Source organism: Eubalaena glacialis, chromosome 15 (assembly GCF_028564815.1).
Source record: "Eubalaena glacialis isolate mEubGla1 chromosome 15, mEubGla1.1.hap2.+ XY, whole genome shotgun sequence".
NCBI lineage: Eukaryota > Metazoa > Chordata > Mammalia > Artiodactyla > Balaenidae > Eubalaena > Eubalaena glacialis.
The window spans coordinates 28,060,550-28,081,472 of NC_083730.1; the positions used below are offsets into that span (position 1 = coordinate 28,060,550).

The window sequence follows — 20,923 nt, forward strand, 5'->3', positions numbered from 1 at the left end:
TGGAGTATAAGCTCTGGATTGCTTGGTTTGCGTACGAAAGGTGTGCTCATGGGCTGTTTACCATCTCTAGGAATTGACTAGTTCTAGGAGAGGCAGTCTCTCCAGGGCCAGCAAGGCCCCAGATGTCAAAGCATCAGAAACACATAGTTAATCCATGGAGTCTGCAGCAGAGATGGGTGATCAGGGACATCCCCACGTCCAAGCAGAATTCAACATGGGCTTTATCCTCAGGGTGGTAGGGGAGGGGTTTACTAATAGCAGCAGAAGAAGGATGGCAGCCAATCTAGATGGTGGAGAACTTCCTGAGTTATTCATCTCTGACTCAGCTCTGCCATCAACTAGCTGAGGGACTGTAAGCATGTCTCCGACTCCCTGGGCATCCACTGGCAGCTCTTGCCCTTTAACGGCAGGAGAAAGGGAAAGAAGGGAAATGGACATGCCTTGGGCACTTCCTGTGTGCCAGGCACTGTACTAGTGCTTTCTCTGAAATTCTCATCAATTTCTTCTCTCAGCCCTGTCACAGGTGTACTGCACTTTTAATGCTGATTTTGCAAATGAAGAAACTAAGGCTCAGGAAAGTGATGGGCCTAAGGTGGCTAATGAGGGGCAAAGAAGGATATGAACCTTATTCCAAAATCCTCTCCACCTAATAGCCACTAAACACACCACACAAGACCATTTGGAATCATTGAACTGCCTAGTGATGTGCATATGAGTGATGTTGGGGATTCAAGAAAAAGGAAGACTGAGTGGAGGCTGGCAGAGGTAAGGCCAGGATGGCCTTGTGAAGGCAATGGAAGGGCTGGCTGATCAAAGGGAGGTGCTGCTTGGTTTTAACTTCCTTTGAGAGTTTCTTTCTCCTGTTTGTGGATCATTAATTCATAGTATTGTTCTGGCTTGGTTAGTAAGTGGGAAAAACTAAGGGAACCTTGGGGATTGTATTTAAGTGCTGGCTGGAACTTTAAATACCACCTCGTTCAGATTATTTTTAGGAGGAGAAAAAAGAGGCCCAGAGAGGGGAAGTGATTTACCCAAAGCCACACAGCTGGTTTAGAGGCATATCCTAGATGTGTCTGCAAGTGTTCCAACTCCCTGAGAACGCTAGGATAAGCCTCCTCTTAATTATCTTCTGCATCATTATAATCTGGAGCTTTTCTTAGTAGCATCCTGAGATCATGGCTTCAGATGACCCAGTGGATTCCAAAGGGCTTTGTGTCACTGGCTCTGGTTGCAAATGATGATCTTTGTGATAAGACACCAAACCTCACTTACTGTTATGTGACTGGAAAAATGACATGAGTTGGAGCCAAGGTCATGGACTTTTTTGTAGCCCCAGGCTGACACCTTGTTCTTAGTTGCAGATAATAGAATCCATTTTAGCTAAAGCAGAAAGGGATTTATTAAGGGTAGAGCTAGCACAGAATCATTGGGAAAGCTGAAGAAAGACTCTAGGCTAGCTTCCAGGAATGTCTCTGCAGACTGCATCATGAAATTGGGCCACCGTGGAAGCTGCTGCCTCTGATATAATCGCAAAGGTGCTGCCACCACTACAATTTCCAAGAGCCATGCCACCTCTGCCACATTCTGCACCAGCAAAACAATACCTTGAGCTTTGTCATTCTTCTAGAACATGGCTCTGACTCAGTCTCATGCTACTGATTGCTGAACCTAAATTGCTTCAAGGACCCTAGCTACAAGGGAGTCTGGGAAATGTAGTTTTTAGCTTTCTTGTGTCTGTAGTACAAAAGGTGTAGAGATACCAAAGACAAATTCCCTGTTTGAGATACTCCTCATTTGGAAGGGGAAATAGATATATAAACAGACTATTATGATACAATGGTATCTGCTCTAATTAGGGGCAAATGTATAGAGGGACCCTGAGAGTGAGCACTAGAAAAGGCTTCCCAGAAGTGGGGGCATCTGAGCTGGGTACTGAAGAATCAATATGAGTTTGCCAGGTGAGAAAGACAGAGAAAGGAGTTGTAAAACACAAGGGAAACAGAAAAAGGAGAGTGTGATATTTTGGGGATCCTCAGTGCCTAGTTCTTGTGAAATCTGCTTAAATTCTTTTAAGACATGAGAGAAAGGAGAGGATTTATTTTGTATAAATAGGAGCCAATTTGTTGTATAAAATATTTTAATATTCTAAAATATTATTTAAAATTTATTAAATATATAATTATATTTTTAAAAATAACTTAAATCACATTAAAATGATAAAGAACAAATATTTACAAATATAATAGTTTTAAAGTGTTAAATATTAAATTATATTTTTAAAATATTTAAAATACCGATATTTTAAAAAGAAGCCAATTTATTGGATAAATGTCTCAATATTTCTAAAGCAGCACAGACATAAGTTTGTCTACATAAGTTAGTGAGAATATATGTGAAATAGCTGCTGCCACATTTTGGGAGGTTTGTGGGAAATGCTCAAGGACTGACTTTATTTTAAATCCTTGGTTGTGGCTTGCAGTGCCCAGCAGCAGTCCTGGGGCTCCATCCCCACCTCCTGTTCTCCAGGGCTACCTGTCGAGAGGCCACTGCCCCAAGTTTAGAGAGGCTGACCCTGCAGGCTTCTTGATTCTGGGCTGTCACGGGATCCCACCCTCCCAGCTTAATCTGCCCAAGCATCTTCTGAAAGAGAGGCCTTGAGGAAAGGGTGCACCTGGCCTCTGCCCTGGAGGCCCCTTCTGCCTCTGTGGCCAAGTCCAGCAGTGAACTACTGTGTTTTACCTTGGTGGGAACCCTCCCCCCGACTCCCCCCGCCCCCGACTCCCCCACCCCCCAGGCAGGCGGATGTTCCCTGGGCTGGTGCAAACTGTCAGGTGCGGCTATGGGAGGCCAGAGGGCACTCTCCAGGGGATACCATCTGTCCTCGTAAGTGGGTGGACAAGAGCAGTCTTGACTGTATGCACTGGTTCACAGCGCAGCTTTGCCACCTGCCACTCACACGGCTCTGGCAAATGAGTTAACTCCCAGAGCCTGCATGTGATGACCACTTTCCTGGTGGGCTAGTAATAAAGATTGAAAGGGAATATGATGCTTAATGAAATAAGTCAGACAGAGAAAGACAAATACTCTATGGTATCACTTATATGTGGAATCTAAAAAATAATACAAATGATCGTACATGCAAAACAGAAACAGACTCACAGACTTAGAAAACAAACTTGTGGTTACCAAAGGGGAGAGGGAAGGGGGGGAGGGATAAATTAGGAATATAAGATTAACAGATACAAAGTACTATATATAAAATAGATAAGCAAGAAGGATATACTGTATAGCACAAGGGATTATACCCATTATCTTGTAATAACCTATAACGGAATATAATCTGCAAAATACTGAATCACCATGCCGTATACCTGAAACTAACATAATTCTGTAAACAACTATACTTCAGTTAAAAAGAAAGAAAAGTGAATGCTTCCATGTAGAGTGCCGGGCCCTGAACGTGGCCCATGACAAGGGCTCAGCAGTATTGGCTGAAATTGCTATTGTTATTCTGCGTGAAGCTGCAGAAGCTACTGTGAGGTGGTTCTGACATGCCTGGAGCCAGCTGGTGTGTGGGAGTGGGCTCGGGCCCCTCTACACTGACAGCACCACCTGGAGTGCCACCTGTTTAGCCTCAGTTTTCTCAGCTGCCAAATGGGGAGAAAGAAAGAGTCTCACCCAGTCACAGCGTGAGCATGGGCATCAGTGAGCTAATGGAAACAAATGCTTTTTATAGTAGAAAAAGCAGCTTGTGTTTTTTCAGCTATGCTTGTGGCTGTCATTGTGTGACATTTTTCCCAAGAGGAGGAGAAAAGAGAAAAGAGCAGGAAAGGGCAGGACCAGCTGAAGGCCTGTAGCCTCACTGCCCCGGCTCCCAGGGCTGCCTCCATCAATGACTGGTCAGAAGAAGACCGCAAATGAGAACATGCCCAGAGCATCCTCTTTCTCCTTCGAAGCCACCACGTGGAACCAAACCTCCTTCTACATGTCATGATTTACTGAAATGGGTTCATGCTTATACTTCCAGGTTGATGGGGGTGCTGAGAGTAATCAGCCACCAAGTGATCAGGCCAGAGGGCCCCAGCAGTCCTGGAGACAGACCCTCATCAGGTCGTCTGCTGGGGTGGGCTGGTTTGCTCTATTAATTTGGCCAGATACCACCCCTCTGCCCCCCGCTCCCTGACAACAAGAGCCCCGACAGGTCCCTGAAAGTCTGGCCGCTGCTCTGCGTAGTAACCTCTGTCCCTATTGGTCCCCAGGTACTTTGAATTTTACGAGGGCCCTTTTGAGTATAACTCCACGAGATGCCTGGAGCTGAGGCACGAGATCTTGGAAGTGAAGGTGCTTTCCATGTGAGTGTGGCCGGGTGGGTGGTGGGCGCAGGGCGGTGCATGTGGGGACGGGCAAGGCAGGGTCGGGTGGGGGGTGAGGGATTGGCCCAAGGAAACTGGAAACTTGGTGCATCACTACAGAGAAAGAATTAGGGTGCTTCCCCGGGGCCTCTGGCATTCGGAGAGCTCTGGAGGGCTCGACGCAGGGATGACTGTTCGTGTTTTATGAAAAATGCCAAGTTTGCAAGGTTACCTCTGGTGACTGGGCGTTCCAGTCCCCGGCTCAATTACCAGCCTCCATGATTATCATCACTGGGCTCCTCTTGGATAGAAATCGAAGTGGGCACAGGAGCCTCTTATCTGAAATTCAGTACTTTGTGGCTTAAGCATTGCCCTCTTGCTATTCATTAATTTTTTTTTTATTATTTAAAGGATACAACATTCAAGTGGTACAAAAAGATATACAGTGAGAAGTCCCCTTCCCACAGCTACCCCCCTCCAGTCTCCCCCTCAGAGGCCACCCATGTATCCTCATGCATCCTTCCAGAGGGTCTGCATAAACCAGCACCCATGGGTGGATGTCTTTTACCTTTTTTTTTTCTTTAATACAAATAGCAAGAGAACTGTGCTCCCCACTCCCCACCAACAGTGTATCACCCGTGGCTCTTTTACAACCTGTGTGAGGGAAAACGCATTACATGCTGGACTCACTGGTGTGTATGTGCCTCCCTCACAGGACTGCCATGAATTGAGAGGAATCTGTGTCCTGTTAATCATGGTAGGATATATGTTTATTTGAAAACAGTTATCACTGACCCTTGAACAACATGGGTATGAACTGCGCAGGTGCACTTATATGCAGACATTTTTTGAGAGTAAATGCTGCAGTGCTGCTCGGTCCAATGTTGGTTGAATCTGCAGATGCCAAGGAGCTGTGGCCAGGGAGGGCTGACTACAAGCCCTGTGCTGTTCAGGGGACAACTGTACATCCGATGTGGGAGAAGTACAGCTGATTCGGAGCCGGCAGTGCTGGGTGCTTATGTGGACTCATGGGCCCCTGACACGAGCCCAGGACTTCCATCCATGGCCCACAGGCAGGAGCCACTGCCCCTTTAGCCACTTGACATGATTTCCAGGTCATGTGGGTCATTCATTGAAAGAGCTTGGAGCTTGGGGTCAGACAGACTTGGGATCCAAAGCTGACTCTGGGCCTTAGAAGCTCTGCATCTTTATACAAATTACTTAACCTCTTTGAGTCTTTCCTCACCTATAAAAATGAGGACACAATTACCTACTTGTAAGGGTTGCAGTAAAGACTAGCTGAAGTAACATATGTGAAATAGATAGACCAACAGTGCACATCTACAGCAGCACACGTAATAGGTGCTCAATAAATGTTAATGTGCTCTCTCCCTCTCCTCCCTCCCCTTTCTTTCCGTTTTGGAACCAGCAGCAGCTTTTCTGGGCTGACATTCACAGACTCCAGCAGCTTAGTAGTGCAGGAAAGCCCCGGGGATAAGGCCAAACGTCCAGCTGGGATCAGCTGCGTTGTTCACGGTCCTTGTTCTGATCGAGGGTCTGTATAGCTTCTAGAGGGACCGCAGGAGGCAGCTCACCCTCTGTCCATCCCACCCAGCCCGGAGCGGAGCACACCATGGAGGCGCTAGGAGTTACCTGGGCCAAGAGGATTCCAGACTGAGGGGACAGTTTGTGCCAAGGCCTGTGTCAGGAGGGGCCCACTGTGTCCCAGGCTCTGAGAGCTGGCCTGAGGGGGAACAGGAGCCGTGTCCCTGGAGGAGCAGGCAGGGCTGGACCTCGTGGAGCCTTGCAGTGCGGACCGGGATTTAGATTTTATCCTTTTCTTAGGTCCATGGGCACCCATGGGAAAGGTTTTAAACAAGTGGGGGCAAGGGGGAGGATTGGTGTTTGGTACACTCTGCCGAGGAGCTGTGGCTTAGTGACGAAGACGTCTGCCCAGCCCGCAGTCAGGAGCCAAAGGTATAAGCAGAGAGCCTTATCTTTTCTCAGAACTCAGAGATCTCGGCCCCTTAAAGGTCTCACTGCGGAAAGCTGGAGCATTCTCACAGAGAGCATACCTTAGAGTTTTCAAAGGGTAAATAATTAATCTTTTAAATTGTAAAAGGCAGACAGGTTCTTCATGGTTACTTCAAGATCTAGACAGGAAGTCTGAGAGACCATATAAATGGGCCATGCTTCGGTCACATCCCATCCCTCTACCCATATATTTTCTCTACATTAGTATAAGTCCTTGTTTTGGTTTGCTATGGCTCCCATAACAGAGTACCACAGACTCGGGGGCTTAAACAACAGAGCTTTATCTTCTCACAGTTCTGGAGGCTGGAGGTCTGAGATCAAGGTGTCGGCAGGCTTAGTTTCTCCCGAGGCCTCTCTCTTTGGCTGATACATGGCCATCTTCTCTCTCTGTCTTCCCAGGGTCTTCCCTCCGTACCTGTGTCCTAACTTCCTCTTCTTATAAGGACATCAGTCATATTGGATTAGGGCCCACCTTGGTGATGTCATTTTAGCTTAACCACCTCTTAAAGACCTTACCTCCAAATAGAGTCACATTCTGAGATATTGGGGTTTAGGGCTCAACATATGAATTTTGAGGGAGATATAATTCAGCCCATAATAATCCTTATCACAGCTTCCATTTAGGGACCATATTAGAAGTTACCAGGCCCTTTGTTTCAAGCCTAAGTCTTGAACATTGCGGGGTGTGATGGGAACCTCATTTCCCCCCATGATCTGTGGCCACCCTTTGTCCTTTGTCAGGGACTTGTGTTGGTGACAAAAGGTCCTCTGCGTGTTTGGCTCTACTTCTTGTCTCTGCCTTTGGGACACCCTCTCTGGTCTCCTGAGCTGAGCGGCCATCCCAGCTGGCGACTTGTGAGCTTTACCCCATCTGTCTCTTCCATGTCAATTGCCCTCCATGTGGTCCCCTGGCCCTGGAGTCTCGGCGCTGGTGGTACTGGGGGTCTGAGAGGAGAGAGGCCAGGCTGTTCATGGGGCATGTGAGCCTGCTGGGTCATCAGGGAGCAGTGATACCAGTGGCTCCTTTCCTGAGTCCTCAAGCTGAGGTCAGTGGGCTCCCGCAGGGCTGGAATCGGAGAAGCCAGAGGCTGGTCTCTAATCCGAGTGGTTCTGATGGTTCTGGGCACCTGTGGGCTTCACTGTACTCCAGCCCAGAGCCAGGAGTGGTGCTCACGGCGGAGACCCTGAGTCATCCGGAAAAGGTTAAATCTCCATCTGTGCATGGAGGGGGCTGGACGGATGTGCCCAGAGGCCCTTCCGGTATATGAACGTCAGCTGGCATTCCGTCTGAGGAGACAGTGGGGTGTGTGATTCATCTGGGAATGATTCTGATCCAGAATTGCTCCAATCAATGGTAAAAATCAGTCAGCTGGAAAATTCCCATATGGTAAAGGCCTCGTTCCCAGACAATGTCCAATACAATGAGGATTTACTCTGTGATGATTTGTTACGAAATCACAGTGTCCCTAATACTTGTAAAAATTATATATGCTGACTTTTAGTCATTCTAGGGCCGCTTTATTTTTAAACCATTTGCTGCCTGTGCTCGCACACTGATGGGGGCCATGCCTGGGACCTCACCCTTGGTGTCTCCTGCCACCGCTTCCCCATCTTTCTGGGCTGGGGAACCCTGCACAGAGCCCTGTACTGAGACCAGGAGAGAAGCTGGGAGCAGGGCTGGCTGGGCAGAGCTTTCAGGGCTGGGATGTCCCTTTGTGCCCACACTTTTCTGAGTCATGTTGCCTGATCCTGCCCAGGCTCAGGACGTGTCTGTTAAATGAATGAGAAAGTGGACGAAACCTAGGTGGGAACAGAAGAGGCCATGGCGGGAAAGGGGGAGAACGAAGATGGAGAACGAGATGATGGTGATCATCTCCTGCACACGACTAGGAAAACCAGGTAGAATACAAAAGTTTATAAAAATAAAAAGCAAAGGTCCCCTTCCCCACACCCTCTCCCCCAGGCCTGCTACTTGGCTGTTTCTTCTGGGAATTACCTTGTACCTCTCAGTCCTATGCGTGCCACGCATGCCACGTTTAGCATTCATTGACGTCCTGCTTTGGTGGGTGAGGATTCAGCTCCCTTACCCAGCCCAAACCATCCCCCCACTTTTCCCAGTTGAGGGGTACTGCTATTTTTAGTTCTTCTATCTATAGATTGTCTAAGTAACCTATTTCTTGTTCTACCAAATATTGGCAGTATCTCTTGATCCTGTACTTTGTAAGATGAGGCTATTAAAATTACCCCAACTTTTTAGTTCCAGCCTCTGGCTTCAGTCATCCGTGAGTTTACCTTTAGAATGTCAAGGCTGATAACATTTACATTCTGTTTGTAACCATAGCAAGCCTGTTTTGGGGCTGCTATGGGCTGACTCTAAAATGTGAAGATCAGAAAACAGTGATTCTCATCTTTTTTCCTATTCATTTTTTCCCCTTTTTTTCTGGATCTTCTAGTCATCTTTTCCCTTTTGAACACTTTGTCTCTATCATGCCCCATTTTTTTTTCCTGCCTGTCCATCGACCAGGCATTCCCCCAGGGTTTCCCTTCATCCTCTTTCTCCATCCTGGACAGGCTGCTCTCTTGGTGGGTCACACACTGTTGTCACTTCCCTTCTCTGCCTCCGTAGGTTAGATTCACCTGGAGTTGCTTCTTTCTTGGTTTACTCCTTCATTTTGATTCCACCCATCTTCAAGTAAATTCCCCCCAAGTGGTGGGTGGAAGGTAAGGGTTTGAGTCCTTCTGTGTCTCAATGACCTAATTCTTCTCTTAATTTTTGGTTTGGTGGGGTTGATATTTTAGGTGAAAATCATTCACCCCCAGAATGCTGAAGACCTTCTCCATCATCTTCTGGTATCCGGGGCTGTATGAGCACGGTACTAGTTGTTCCTTTGGAGGTGACCTGTTTTCTTCTGTCCAGAGTCTTTACAGATCATGACAGTTCTGGAATATCCAGATGGTGGACCTCAGGATACACGCTCATGGAGACCTCTTAATCTGGAGCTCACTCCAAACCCTTGAACTTTCTCTTGGATTTCTTCATATTTCCTCCTCTCCAATTTTCTCCACTTCCTCTTTCTGGTACCTCTAAGAGTGGTATGCTTCTGGATGGCTCCTCGAATATCTTTTAATCTCATCTTTTCTATCTCTTTGCCCTTTGCTTCTATTTTCTGAGAAATTCCTTGACTTTACCTTCCAACCTTTCTAATGAATTTTTTTCCCCCCAAGAGCGCTTTCTTTTTAGATTGTTCTCAGAGCAATCTAGTCTTTTTTATCTCTCTTCTGGAATATTAGTCATGTCTTGGGATAAAGGAGGTAAGTGGTTGGCTCAACCCTTCATCTTAAAGTAAAGGTGATCTCTGCATTTGTAAAGCAACTTATAAAATTTTTTAATACATATTGTCTCATTTGATCTTTCTGACAGCCTTTGAGATCAGCAGAGCAGAGGTTATTATATCTGTCTTACAGATAAAGCAGCTGAGTCTCAGAGAGATTAAATGACTTGTCTGAGGTCATAATGCCAGTTAGGGATGGAACCAGGATTCCAGGCTGGGTATCGAGGCCCCGACCTTGGTCCAGTGTGTGACAAGGACATTGGTGGCACAGAGAATGGGGCCTGGATACTGGTAACAGTTGAACTTGGGACCCTGGCCTTCAGTGTTGCCAGGGTTGTGTTTCTGGAGGCGTTAGAGGCATTGGCTGTGCAGGGTGCTGCCCTAGGGGCCTGTGAGTTGCAGGGAGTGAGGGAGGGCAGCAGTGGGTGAGCAAGGGTGCCGCTGTGTAATGGCACCTCTCCTCCAATGTCACGTGAGCTAAAGAAGCAAGAGCTGCTGTGGGAGGTTTGGGAAAGCTGGAAGGAAGGCATCAGGATGAGAGGAGGGACTCCTCCAGAAGGAGAGGAGGGACTCCTTCCAGCTCTTTAAAGCTGCCAGGCAGGTTCCTGCCCCAGGGCCTTTGCACTCACTTTTCTCTCTGCCTATAATACTCTTTCCCCAGATGTCTGTGTGGCTCACTCATGCATCATTTCAGTTCTCTGTGCAAGGTTCCCCTCTTCAGGGAAGCCTTCCCTGATCAACCCATCCGAAATAGTCACTTTTCAACCCCTGATTCATTTTTCTTTTTTTTCTTATTTCTTTTTTTTTTAAATTGAAGTATAGCTGGTGTACTATATTATATAAATTACAGGTGTACAATATAGTGATACACAGATTTTAAAGGTTATACTCCATTTATAGTTATTATAAAATATTGGCTATATTCCCTGTACTGTACAATATATCCTTATAGCCTCTTGCTTCATTTTTCTTTTTTCTTTTTTTAAAATGGATTAACTTGGTTTTCTCTTTGTTTGTTTTCTGGGCTGCACCGAGCGGCTTGTGGGATCTTAGTTCCCCAATGAGAGATTGAACCCGGGCCCTCGGTAGTGAAAGCGCAGAGTCCTAACCACTGGACCACTGGGGAAGGCCCTTGCTTCATTTTTCTTTGTAGCACTCACCACTCCCTAACATGGCATTAAATATCTGGGTTTGTTTTTTTTCTGGTTGTGGTAAGAATACTTAACATGAGATCTACCCTCTTAAATTTGTAAGTGTCCAATGCAGTATTGTCAACTGTAGGCATTAAGTTTTACAGCAAATCTCTAGATCTTATTGGTCTTACATAACTGAAACTTTATAGCAACTCTTCATTTCTCCTTCCCCGAGCCCCTGGTATCTATCATTCTACTCTGTTTCTATAAGACTGACTATTTTAGATACCTCATACGAGTAGAATCATGCAGTATTTGTCCTTCGGTGACTAGCTTATTTCACTTAGGATAATGTCCTCCAGATTCATCCAAGTTGTCACATATGGCAAGATTTCCTTTTTTTTTTTAAGGCTGCATAATATTTCATTGTATGTATATAATACATTTTCGTTATCCATTCATTCATCAGTAAACATGTAGGTTGTTTCTATATCCTGGTTATTGTGAATAATGCTGCAGTGCACATGGGGGTGCAAGTATTTCTTCAAGATTCTGATTTCAATTCCTTTGGATATAAACCCAGAAGTGGGATTGCTGGACCATATGATAGTTCTATGTTTAATTTTTTGAGGAATCTCCATACTGTGTTCCATTGTAGCCACACCATTTTACATTCCCACCAACAGTGTATGAGGGTTCCCTTTTCTCTATATCCTCGCCAATACTTGTCATCTTTTGTTTTCTTGATAATAGCCATTCTAACAGGTATGATGGAGTATCTCATTGTGGTTTTGATTTGCATTTCCCTGATGATTAGTGGTGTTGAGCACCTTTTCATGTACCCGTTGACCATTTGTATGTTTTCTCTGTAGAAATGTCTTTTCAAGTCTTTTGCCCATTTTAAAATCAGGTTATTTGTTTTTTTGCTATTGCATTGTAGGAGTTCCTATGTATTTTGGATGTTAATCCCTTATCAGATATATGGTTTACAAATATTTTCTCCTGTTCGGTAGGGTTGTCTTTTTACGCTGCTGATTATTTCCTTTGCTGTGCAGAAGGTTTTTAGTTTGATGGAGTCCCACTTGTCCATTTTTGCTTTTATTGCTTGTGCTTTTGGTGTCATATCCCTGTATATTTGCTTCCCATTTGTAAGGTCTGTGTGGGCAGGGACTTGTTTTGTTCACCACAGTATCTCCAGTTCCTGCCATATCGAGGAATTCAATAAATAGTTATAGAATTTACTTGAACTCAGACTTATTGATTCATTCATTAATTATTGATATACTCAACAAATATTTGCCACTCATCTGCTATGTGCCTTAGCACTGGAGTCACAGTCAGGCATGATCCCCTGCCCTAAGGTATTTACTATTTAGTGGGAAATATCAGGCATAGGTAATGACAGCTTATGGGTTTTACAGAAGGGGAAAGTACAGGGGGCTGTGAGTCAGCATTGTCAAGACAGCTTAGTTTAACAGTAATAATAACTTACACATGTAGGGCGCTTTCCACGTGCCAGACACCATTCTTAGTCATTTATTGCATTGTCTTGTTTAGTAGTCTTAACAAATCTGGGTGGGTGAGCAATAATCTTGTGTTATGCCCATTTTCTAGGCGAGAAAACTGAGGCTTAGAGCAGTCACATAGCCTGCCTGAGGTCCCATAGTTAAGAAGTGCCTAAACTGGGTCTGAGGCCCAAGTCCCCTTCTGTTTCCAAAATCTATGTACTTAGTCACTATCCTGTATGACTTTTCCTGCAATCACCCCTCCCCGCACCAGTCATATACTCTCTCTGTAGGTGAAGCTTGCCTGGTTTGGGAACAACTGTGTCCCCCTCCAGTTAAACACAGGGGGACACAGCTCTGCAGAATGAACCTGTTTTTTTACTTTACAGTTAAGTATTTGCCTTTTTTTGAAATCATGCACCTAAGATTTTCCCTAAGATGTGCACATGGGTGGACAGACAGGGGATTTTGCCTATAATTTTGAGGGTTCATAGGTTTCCGTAAGACCTTTGGTGGACCTCAAAGTAAGAACCGCAATTAACGGTAGTTTTTTGATAACACTCAGCTCCTGGGGGCTTGTCACTTTCCCATTCATGACCAAACCAGAATGACCTTTAAAGGTCTCCCCTTGCACCAGTGTCCAAGACTAGCCAGCATCTGAACTGGGCCACAGCCAGGTAACCCTGGACAACTGTATAATGCCTAACTGTGAGATGGGGAATGTGGGAGGTCAGGAGGCAAAAGTCATGGCTCTGCCTTTAAGGAACTTATGGTCTGTCCAGCATCTCCCAGCATTCCTGAGAACTCCAGTCAGAGGCACCGCTCAATGGGAAAAGGGTTCCATGATCCAATTCTTTTTGCTGGTTTCAGTCAAAGGAAGAATCCTACATGATTTAGACATTCCCTTTCCAGGGAGTGCTTTGGGATGTCACAATGCTGAGATGTCTAAACCCAACTGGCATAAAGCCTTGCAGATGGTGGTTCAGACAAAAGGCTTCTCATCTCTTCCTCTCTGTCGCTGGAAATTGTGATCTGCCCTTGAGAAAAGAGAAAGAGAAGGGCATTGTGCCCTTGAAATGAGCCCTACTGTGTGCTGAGCACAGTGTGGGGTGATCTACAGACCTTAGGGAAGTGGTCTTACACCCTCTATAGACAGATGTTCCTGGGAGAACTGTGAAGGCCCTTGGGGGTGGGCATGTGAGGAAGGATGTTTTAAAATGTGCCGGGATTTGTTTTGATCACATATAGTAAGACACACAGGCATGCAAAAGGCTATTGTGAAGGAAGATGTTCTTATGCTCACAGATCCCTAGAGACAGGAGGCACAGCACACCATGTAGGGACACATGGGGAAGCACCAGGGTTGGTCAGGAGGCAAAGGGATGAGGGGAAAGCAGAGGTGAGACCCTTTGTTGTGGTTTTCGTGGAAAGGAATGGACAAGGCAGGATAAAAAGGTTCAGGATTGGCTAGTTTGAATAATTTCAGTGGGCTCTGGGGCATAAGGACTGCCCCTGGTTGTCTGATCCCTAGCTCTGGGCTGATGAGGGCAGGGACTAGTGGCTCTGTTCATAAAGGAGGTGGTTGAGGGTGTGGGCTCTGGACTAGCTGAGGTGTGTATGGAAGGCATGCTTGCAGGAGAGTGGTTTGCTATCTCTAGGAATTCACAAGGCCCCAGATGCCAGAGAATCAAGAGTATAGCAAATTAGAAAACACAGTTAATACAAAGGACCAGCCCAGGATTTGGCATAAGGGGGAACAGGAAGGGAGCATGTTTGGGGATGATGACATTGTCCAGCCTGGCCCTTTCATGCACTCTCTGTCCTCCACTCCCAAGGGTGAAGCAGTTGGAGCTGTTCGACAGGTGGAAGAGCCTCCAGATGTGCAAATGGGCAATGAACATCTCTGAAGCCAACCAGTTCAAGTATCTATGACTCGTCTGTGCTCCCCAGCCCTCTGCTCATATGGTCCTCCCAGCCACCCCTTCAGATCTTCCTCGTCCTGCAAGGCCAGCCCCCAGGGACATCTTCCCCAGAGCTGGCTCTGATTGGGCTTTGCAATCTGGGAGTGGGGAGGTTCTGACTCAGCACACAGGCTGAGGCTGGCGTCTTGCTGGGTGTTGTCCGCCATGTTCCTGCCCTTAGTCCTGGCAGCAGCCCTGTGTGGTCAGTGCTATTGTCTCCAGTACAGCCCCTGACTGTGAGGGGAGGTGCTTGAGGTCTCCAGTAGGCCCGTGCGTTTAGGTACATTAAGCATCTTCCATGGCCTCACCCCGTTCCCCACCCCGCTCCTCGGGCAGCTGCCCTAACTTAGCAGTCCTCTCCTTCTCAGAGCACTTGGGCTTCTACAGCCTAGACCAGCCATTTGAGCCCTGCTGTAGCTTATTCCCTAACTGCTCTCTAACCGAAACTGACAGGTTATAAGCTCCCAGGAGGCAAGAGCTGTATCTTAATGTTCTGTCTTTGAGAGCCTAGCAGATGTCCAGACAGTCTCTGCGATTAGTGGTGAGCTACAGGGGCCTCTCCACTCTAAAATTCTAGGAGTTAATGGTATGTTTTTAGTGCAGGGTAGACCTTATTGAATGGAATTGACAGAATCCTGGGAATGTGTGTATAAATTGGATTTTAGCAACTCAGGCTGTAGTTTGAATGTGCTGAGGAGCCATCTGCATGAAGGAATCCTACATGGGAAGCTGTGAAAAGCAAATAACACTAAGTATTTTGTATTTTCTGTATAAGTCATTTGTTCCAGTTTGTTGCAATTCTGGGCCAAGTTGAGAGGCAGTTTTAAGCGGCACGTTTTAGGAACGTACTGCAGGTGCCAACAGCCCCCAACCAGAGGCCTCTAGGAGACTGCAGAAACCCAGCTAAGGCCCGGCAGTAGTTTGCAGAGACCCACGTATCATAGACTAGAATGTGGGCAACAGGTCCAAGGTCTGTGCTGTAAATGCAGCCCCAATTCCACCTTTAGAGCGAAGCGATACTGCGGGTGGTGCACGACGGGGAGGCCCAAGCACACCGAGGACACACTGATAAGCACTCAGCGTGGACGAGGTCAGTGAGATGCCAAAGGATGTTGTCCAGGCTGAGAGCTGGACAGAAGCCTCGCCAGTGGGATTCACATACCTAAGGAAATAATGTAGCAACGGGAAGATGATGTGGCAAGAGAAAAACCAGGATCCGCGGGGGAGCCTTTGGCAGGGATCAGCCAGCACGATCCGGGGAGAGGCTCTGGGGGAGCTGAGACCTTTCTGGCGGTGGGGGAAAGAGAAGTGACATCCAGTCTTGCTATGCTCTAAATGGGAAAAGCTTCAAGGCCAGTTGGTCGTCCCCCTTTGCTCTCATTACAAGCTCATTGCATGATGATGAGATCCTTAATTTAGGTGCAAGAACCTGGTGCAGTGAAGCAGGGTGGGATGGGGGAGTGTGCTAGAACACAGGCATGAGCATTCCAGTGACAGGAAAGGAATCCTGTAACAGAGGCCTTCCCCCGCCCTACTGCTTACAAATGGACACACTGGCATTCTGGTTTATATATCAGTCACTCGTGAGCTTGGTTAGTTTGAGTCAGTCTCCCTCACTTGTGTACTCGCCAGTGGGCTGACAAGATGGAGTTTCTGGACCAGCCAGATGCTGGTTTGTAATGCTGACCTATGGCTCCTGCCTGGCCAGGCCTCTGGCCTTGCCCCTGGGAAGACTCAGTCACATTTTAAAACCCAACCCTCCCTAGGAAAGACCGCTCTCTATGGCCAGCAGCCAACTGAGCTCCCCAGTGAAGTCCCTGCAAGAGATAAAGTCACAGAAAATAATGTGTGCAGCCTTCCTGGCTTTGGCAATCTGGAGTCACAGGATTACAGAGGGTCAGAAGAGCCAGCCCTGCATTCTACAGATGAGGAAACGGAGGCTCAGAGAGGGGAAGAGACCTGCCCAAAGCCCCACAGCTGGTGGGGGCAGAGCAGAAACTAGAAGCCAGGCCTCTTGACACCAGGTTGGCGGCTCAAGTTTCCAACCCACACCTTTGATGTGGATTTTCCAGAAAGTTCGTCCTCAACTTTAGTTAGTGGTCATCATCCAGACTCCATTGAGATGGTGTTCCATTCCTCCCAGGGCTGCCCAGAGGCTGGATGTAACTGTGCCCAGAGCCAGTGTTGGGGAACGAAGGCCAGTGTGTACTGGCCCCCTGCTACTGTTTGTGGAGAAAGTGGGTCCTCATGGGCTCACAGCCCCCTGTGAGAGGGTGGCATTTTGCATCCTTTGTCAAATCCAGCCCCTCTGCAGCCAGAGTGGGGCTTTGGGTCCCCAGGATAGGGGAGCAGGATGTGCCTAGGATCTGACCCCATCACCAAGCCTTGCAGGCACCCTGGGAGAATACACTGCCGGGCGGAACACCAGCTGCAGAGAAGAGAAAATCAGGATTCTCTGGCCTGGCTGGCTCCCAAGCCTGCCTCACAGCCCCACTCTCCCTTGAAGGCTGTTTTTTTAAGCCTGCTTGCATCGTCTGAGCTTTACCCTTTCTGTAGCTCATGTTTGAGTGTTTTTGTCAGTGAAAACCACAGTGATTTTTTTTTTTTTAAATAATGAACTCCTTAAAACTTTCGGAAGCCAGGTTCCACTTTCTGCAGGCAGTCATCCAGTATCAACCCACCATCCCAATTTCTGACCCTCCCCTATTCCTAAGACAGTTTGTAAATCATTGAAATGGCACATTTCTGTTGACTGTGTATGTCTTGCTTTTTGACCCCATCAGACAGGGTTAGCCTTGTCTAGAGTCAGATATGGGGGCCAAGAAACAAGGAAGAGCTCTCATGCCTGTGTTTTCCTTTAGAGCTGGATAAGGAAGTGTTTCTGGGAAGTAGTAGAAGGCTTAGCGGCTCTTGTGAAATCTCACCTGGGGAATGCTTCAGCCCGCAGTTGGCAGGACTTGATAGTTGACCCCCACGTGTCTGACATTGTGCAGGATCCAGAGAGGCAGTGTCCCTGCCACGCAGGGGCTTTCGTTCAAGCAGAGAGGGAGTTGACAGATGATGAAGCGAGTGATGCCCAGTCTGTGCTCTGGGCCTTTAGAGGCCAATGCGGCCAGTGGGGACAGGGCAGCTGGGAGCTCACAGAGGGAGACCAGGCTGGACCCTGAAAGGCTTGGGCATTGGGAGGAGTACTGAAACAGAAGTGCGGGGGCAGGGGAAGGGGTGGGTGGGAAAGTATGGTGCTCCCTGGCCTCCCCAAGGGACCTCAGTTCCATGACCCCTCTGTTCTCTGAGAGGCTCTGCTCTGCCCTGTGTCACTGGTCTCTCTCCATCTATCTCCTGCCTGGCAGGTCCACTCTGTCCAGGTGCTGCAATGCCCCCTCCTTCCTCTTCACCACCCAGAAGAACACGCCCCTGGGGACGAAACTCAAGTATGAGGTGGACACCAGCGGCATCTACCACATCAACCGGGAGATCTTCCACATGTTTCCCAAGGTGCTGCTTTGGGCAGGGCGGTCCGGGTGGGACAATGGAGCTGACCCAGGAGGGCCCTCTGTGGCCATGCCCGTGTGGCGTGGCATCACTCAGCTGTGCCCTGCACCCAGCTGTCCTGGTCCTGGCTTGCCATTCTCTTAGGCTCAGTACACCGTCCTCCGGGGTTCCTGGGGGTTCTGTCTGAGCACAAAGAATGCCAACTGGCTATTATTTGAATGACTTTTGGCAAGAAAGTGGTTGTGAGGTTTTGGTTATTGCCTTGCTTGCAAAGAACATCCCAAAGCTATCTGGGAGCAGGATTAAGCATTTGTCCCCAACCCGAGGGAGGCACAAGAGCAAAAATGTACACGCAAAGGTTGTGTGCACAAGAAACCTCAAACCGTACAAAGTAAAGCACTGAAAGATTGATCTCATATTGGCTGACCTTGGGCAGTCCTTTTTGTCTTTCAAGGCTTCACTCTCACTGTCTGTAACGCTGGGGTTCGGACTAGGAATAGGTTTGGCTGCTTAGAACAGAAAATCTAAAATATCAGAGACTGAAACAAGAGAGACGTTTATTATTATTTTTTCCTTCACCTATGAGAAGCCTGGAGGGAGGCTGTTCATCCAGGGCCAGCACGAGGCTCCTTGGCCAGGGGGACCACAGAATGAGTGACCCACGTGAGCAAAGCGCTCAGATCACAGAACCCAGGCGCAGGCAGGCGCTTCTGGCCTAATCGTTGCACCAGACCCTTGGAGAAGGGACCCTGGAGCCTGTATGTTCAGCAGATGAGGATGGTTACCACCTGAAGAGGAAGGTTCCATGCAAGGTGTTTATAGGCACCCCCTGGAGAGCGCCAGCCCAGGGCAGGGTTTAGTGGGTCCAGTTTGTAGAACTGCTGGCGTTCTAGCAAACTAGGGGGCGGGGCGGGTTCAGTTCTTGCTGGATGAAATGTGAGGGGCTGGGCTGCCCTGCTCCGGGGAGTGCTAATGAAGCAAAGCCCAGGGGTTCCCTGCATTCTTGCTCCGAGCACCAGAGTGCACTGGTATGACTGGGCCTGGGGGGGAGGGGAGCAATGGGGAGGAGCTGGAGGTGGACGGGTGTCAGACATATCCTCCCACAGCAGCGCTGGAGGACGATGGGGTGTGAGTCGTCTTTACGAGGTGGGTCTTTCAAGGCCTGGAACGTGAGACTGGTGACAGCAGGTGAACTTGCAGGTAATGCCAGTGGGTGACACACAGCTCGGGTATAACATATGGATCCAAGGAGGGCCATGGGGATGGGCCACTGAGGCCCAGGGAAGTGGAACAGGGGTTGCCAAATGTGCAAGCCATATGGTCTCTGTCACAGCTACTCACCTTTATCATTCTAGCATGAAGCAGCCACAGACACGAGTAAGCAACAGAGTGTGGCTGGGTCCCAATAACGCTTTAGTTCCCATTAGACATTGAAATTTGAATTTTCTATGTTTTACACATCACAAAGTACTCTTTTTTCCCACCCTTAAAAAATATAAAATCTATTCTTAGCTTGCTGGCTGTACAGAAATAGGTGGTGGGTCAGATGTGGCCCACAGGCTGTAATTTACCACTCCTGAATTAGAGTATGTGATGTAGAAGTATTTCCCGAACTTCCTTAAGGTGAGTTTTTTTTGGGGGTGTTGAAAAATATGCAGCTTCTTGGGCTTCTACCCCAACCCTGAAGATTCTGATTCTGTGGTTCTGGGATGGAGCTAAGAATGTATATTTTCAGAAAGTACCCAGGTAGTTTCTGATTTACAGAAGTGTGAGAAACACTGACATAGAACATAAAAAGCCCTTGATGATCTCTCCAAAAAGGACTTTGTTTTTATTCTTTCTCTGGTCAAAGTCAAACAGTGCAGTTCCCCCCACTGGCCATGAGACGCCCTTGTTTTCCCCGTCGCGGTTCCTGGAGCCTGTCCCTCTAGGGAAAATGTGCCATGAAGAAGGAGAGTCTCCCACAGACAGGTGCAGCATCTCCTTTGGATTTAGCCTAATTTCTGATGATCCCATTGTAGTGGGATTTTCCGTGACGCTTGTCTGGCAGTTGGTTCCAACGGAAGCCCCAGGTGCTGACCAGGGCCACTGTCACGCAGGGCTGGCCAGCTGGTGTGAGATAGGAGGAAAGCTGCCCGGCAGCCTCTGGGTGACAGAGATGGAGGGTAACTTCAGGGCCATCCCGTAATAACCACCTGGTCCCCTTGCAGAGACACCTCGGCGCCAAGCACTGCAGTGGGTAAGCTTTTCGTCTGCTCCAGTGGTTCTCAACGTGGGGGGCAGGGAGGTGGAGACATTTGGCAACATCTGGAGATGCTTTTGCTTGTCATGACCGGGGGGTACTCCTGGCATCTAGTGGGAAGAGGCCAGAGATGCTGCTACACATTCTACAGTGCACAGCCAGCCCCCGCAACAAGGAATGATCTGGTCCAAAGTATCAGTAGTGCTAAGTTGAGAAGCTCTGCTTTACATCATCTCAAATTTAGAGTCACAGGAAATACACGTTACTATTCTTATTTGACAAATTACAAAGTTTAATTTGTAATAAATTTTACAAAATTTACAAAACCAAGTCACCGAGAGCTCAAAAAACTTGTCCATGGTTTCCTCACCTCATTGTGGGGCAAAACCAGGATTGGACTGGGTCCGTTGACTAGGGTGCCCAATCCTGGTTTGACCAAATATAAGTCCTGCATCCCAAGCAAAGTGCCCTAGTCCTGGGCCAACTGGGATGGTTGGTCACCCTACCCTGGACTCTGGGTCTACACTCATGCCCTGAGCCTGCCTGGTCCCACCTGCCTCAGGATGCCCACGAGGCCTAGAATGGGGACGTGGCCTAGAACCACAGGCCAGTATTTGCTTTTTCCTGCCTACTTGCCTGTGGTCCCCTGGAAAGCATGCCCAGGGAGTCTCTGTGGGCAGCCAGTGCCCAGACCAAGGTAACACCACCAGCCGAGGTATGACCAGGTTGGAGTGCTGGGGGATGCTCCCTCCCAGTGCCCCCGTGGGTGCCATCATTACTAGACTGAGTCCTGGGCTCCCTGTGCTGAACGCTTTTTCTTGACAGAGATCCCAGAGTCCCTGCCTCTCACTGCTCCCCTGGTGTGGCCTTGC

The 20,923-nt window shown here is 48.0% G+C and overlaps 1 protein-coding gene across 3 annotated transcripts in view; it reads left to right on the plus strand.

Annotated features, from left to right (window-relative positions):
- The window catches only part of ST8SIA5 (ST8 alpha-N-acetyl-neuraminide alpha-2,8-sialyltransferase 5), a 70,206-nt gene that overhangs the window by 46,096 nt on the left and 3,187 nt on the right, over window positions 1-20,923 (plus strand). For 2 of the 3 annotated variants that reach the window (XM_061169887.1, XM_061169888.1), the window contains 3 exons: window positions 4,260-4,352; window positions 14,192-14,278; window positions 17,668-17,812. In XM_061169887.1, coding sequence (XP_061025870.1) covers window positions 4,260-4,352; window positions 14,192-14,278; window positions 17,668-17,812 — 325 coding nt within the window. The remainder of the gene's footprint in view (window positions 1-4,259; window positions 4,353-14,191; window positions 14,279-17,667; window positions 17,813-20,923) is intronic. The other variant, XM_061169889.1, reaches the window with a different exon arrangement.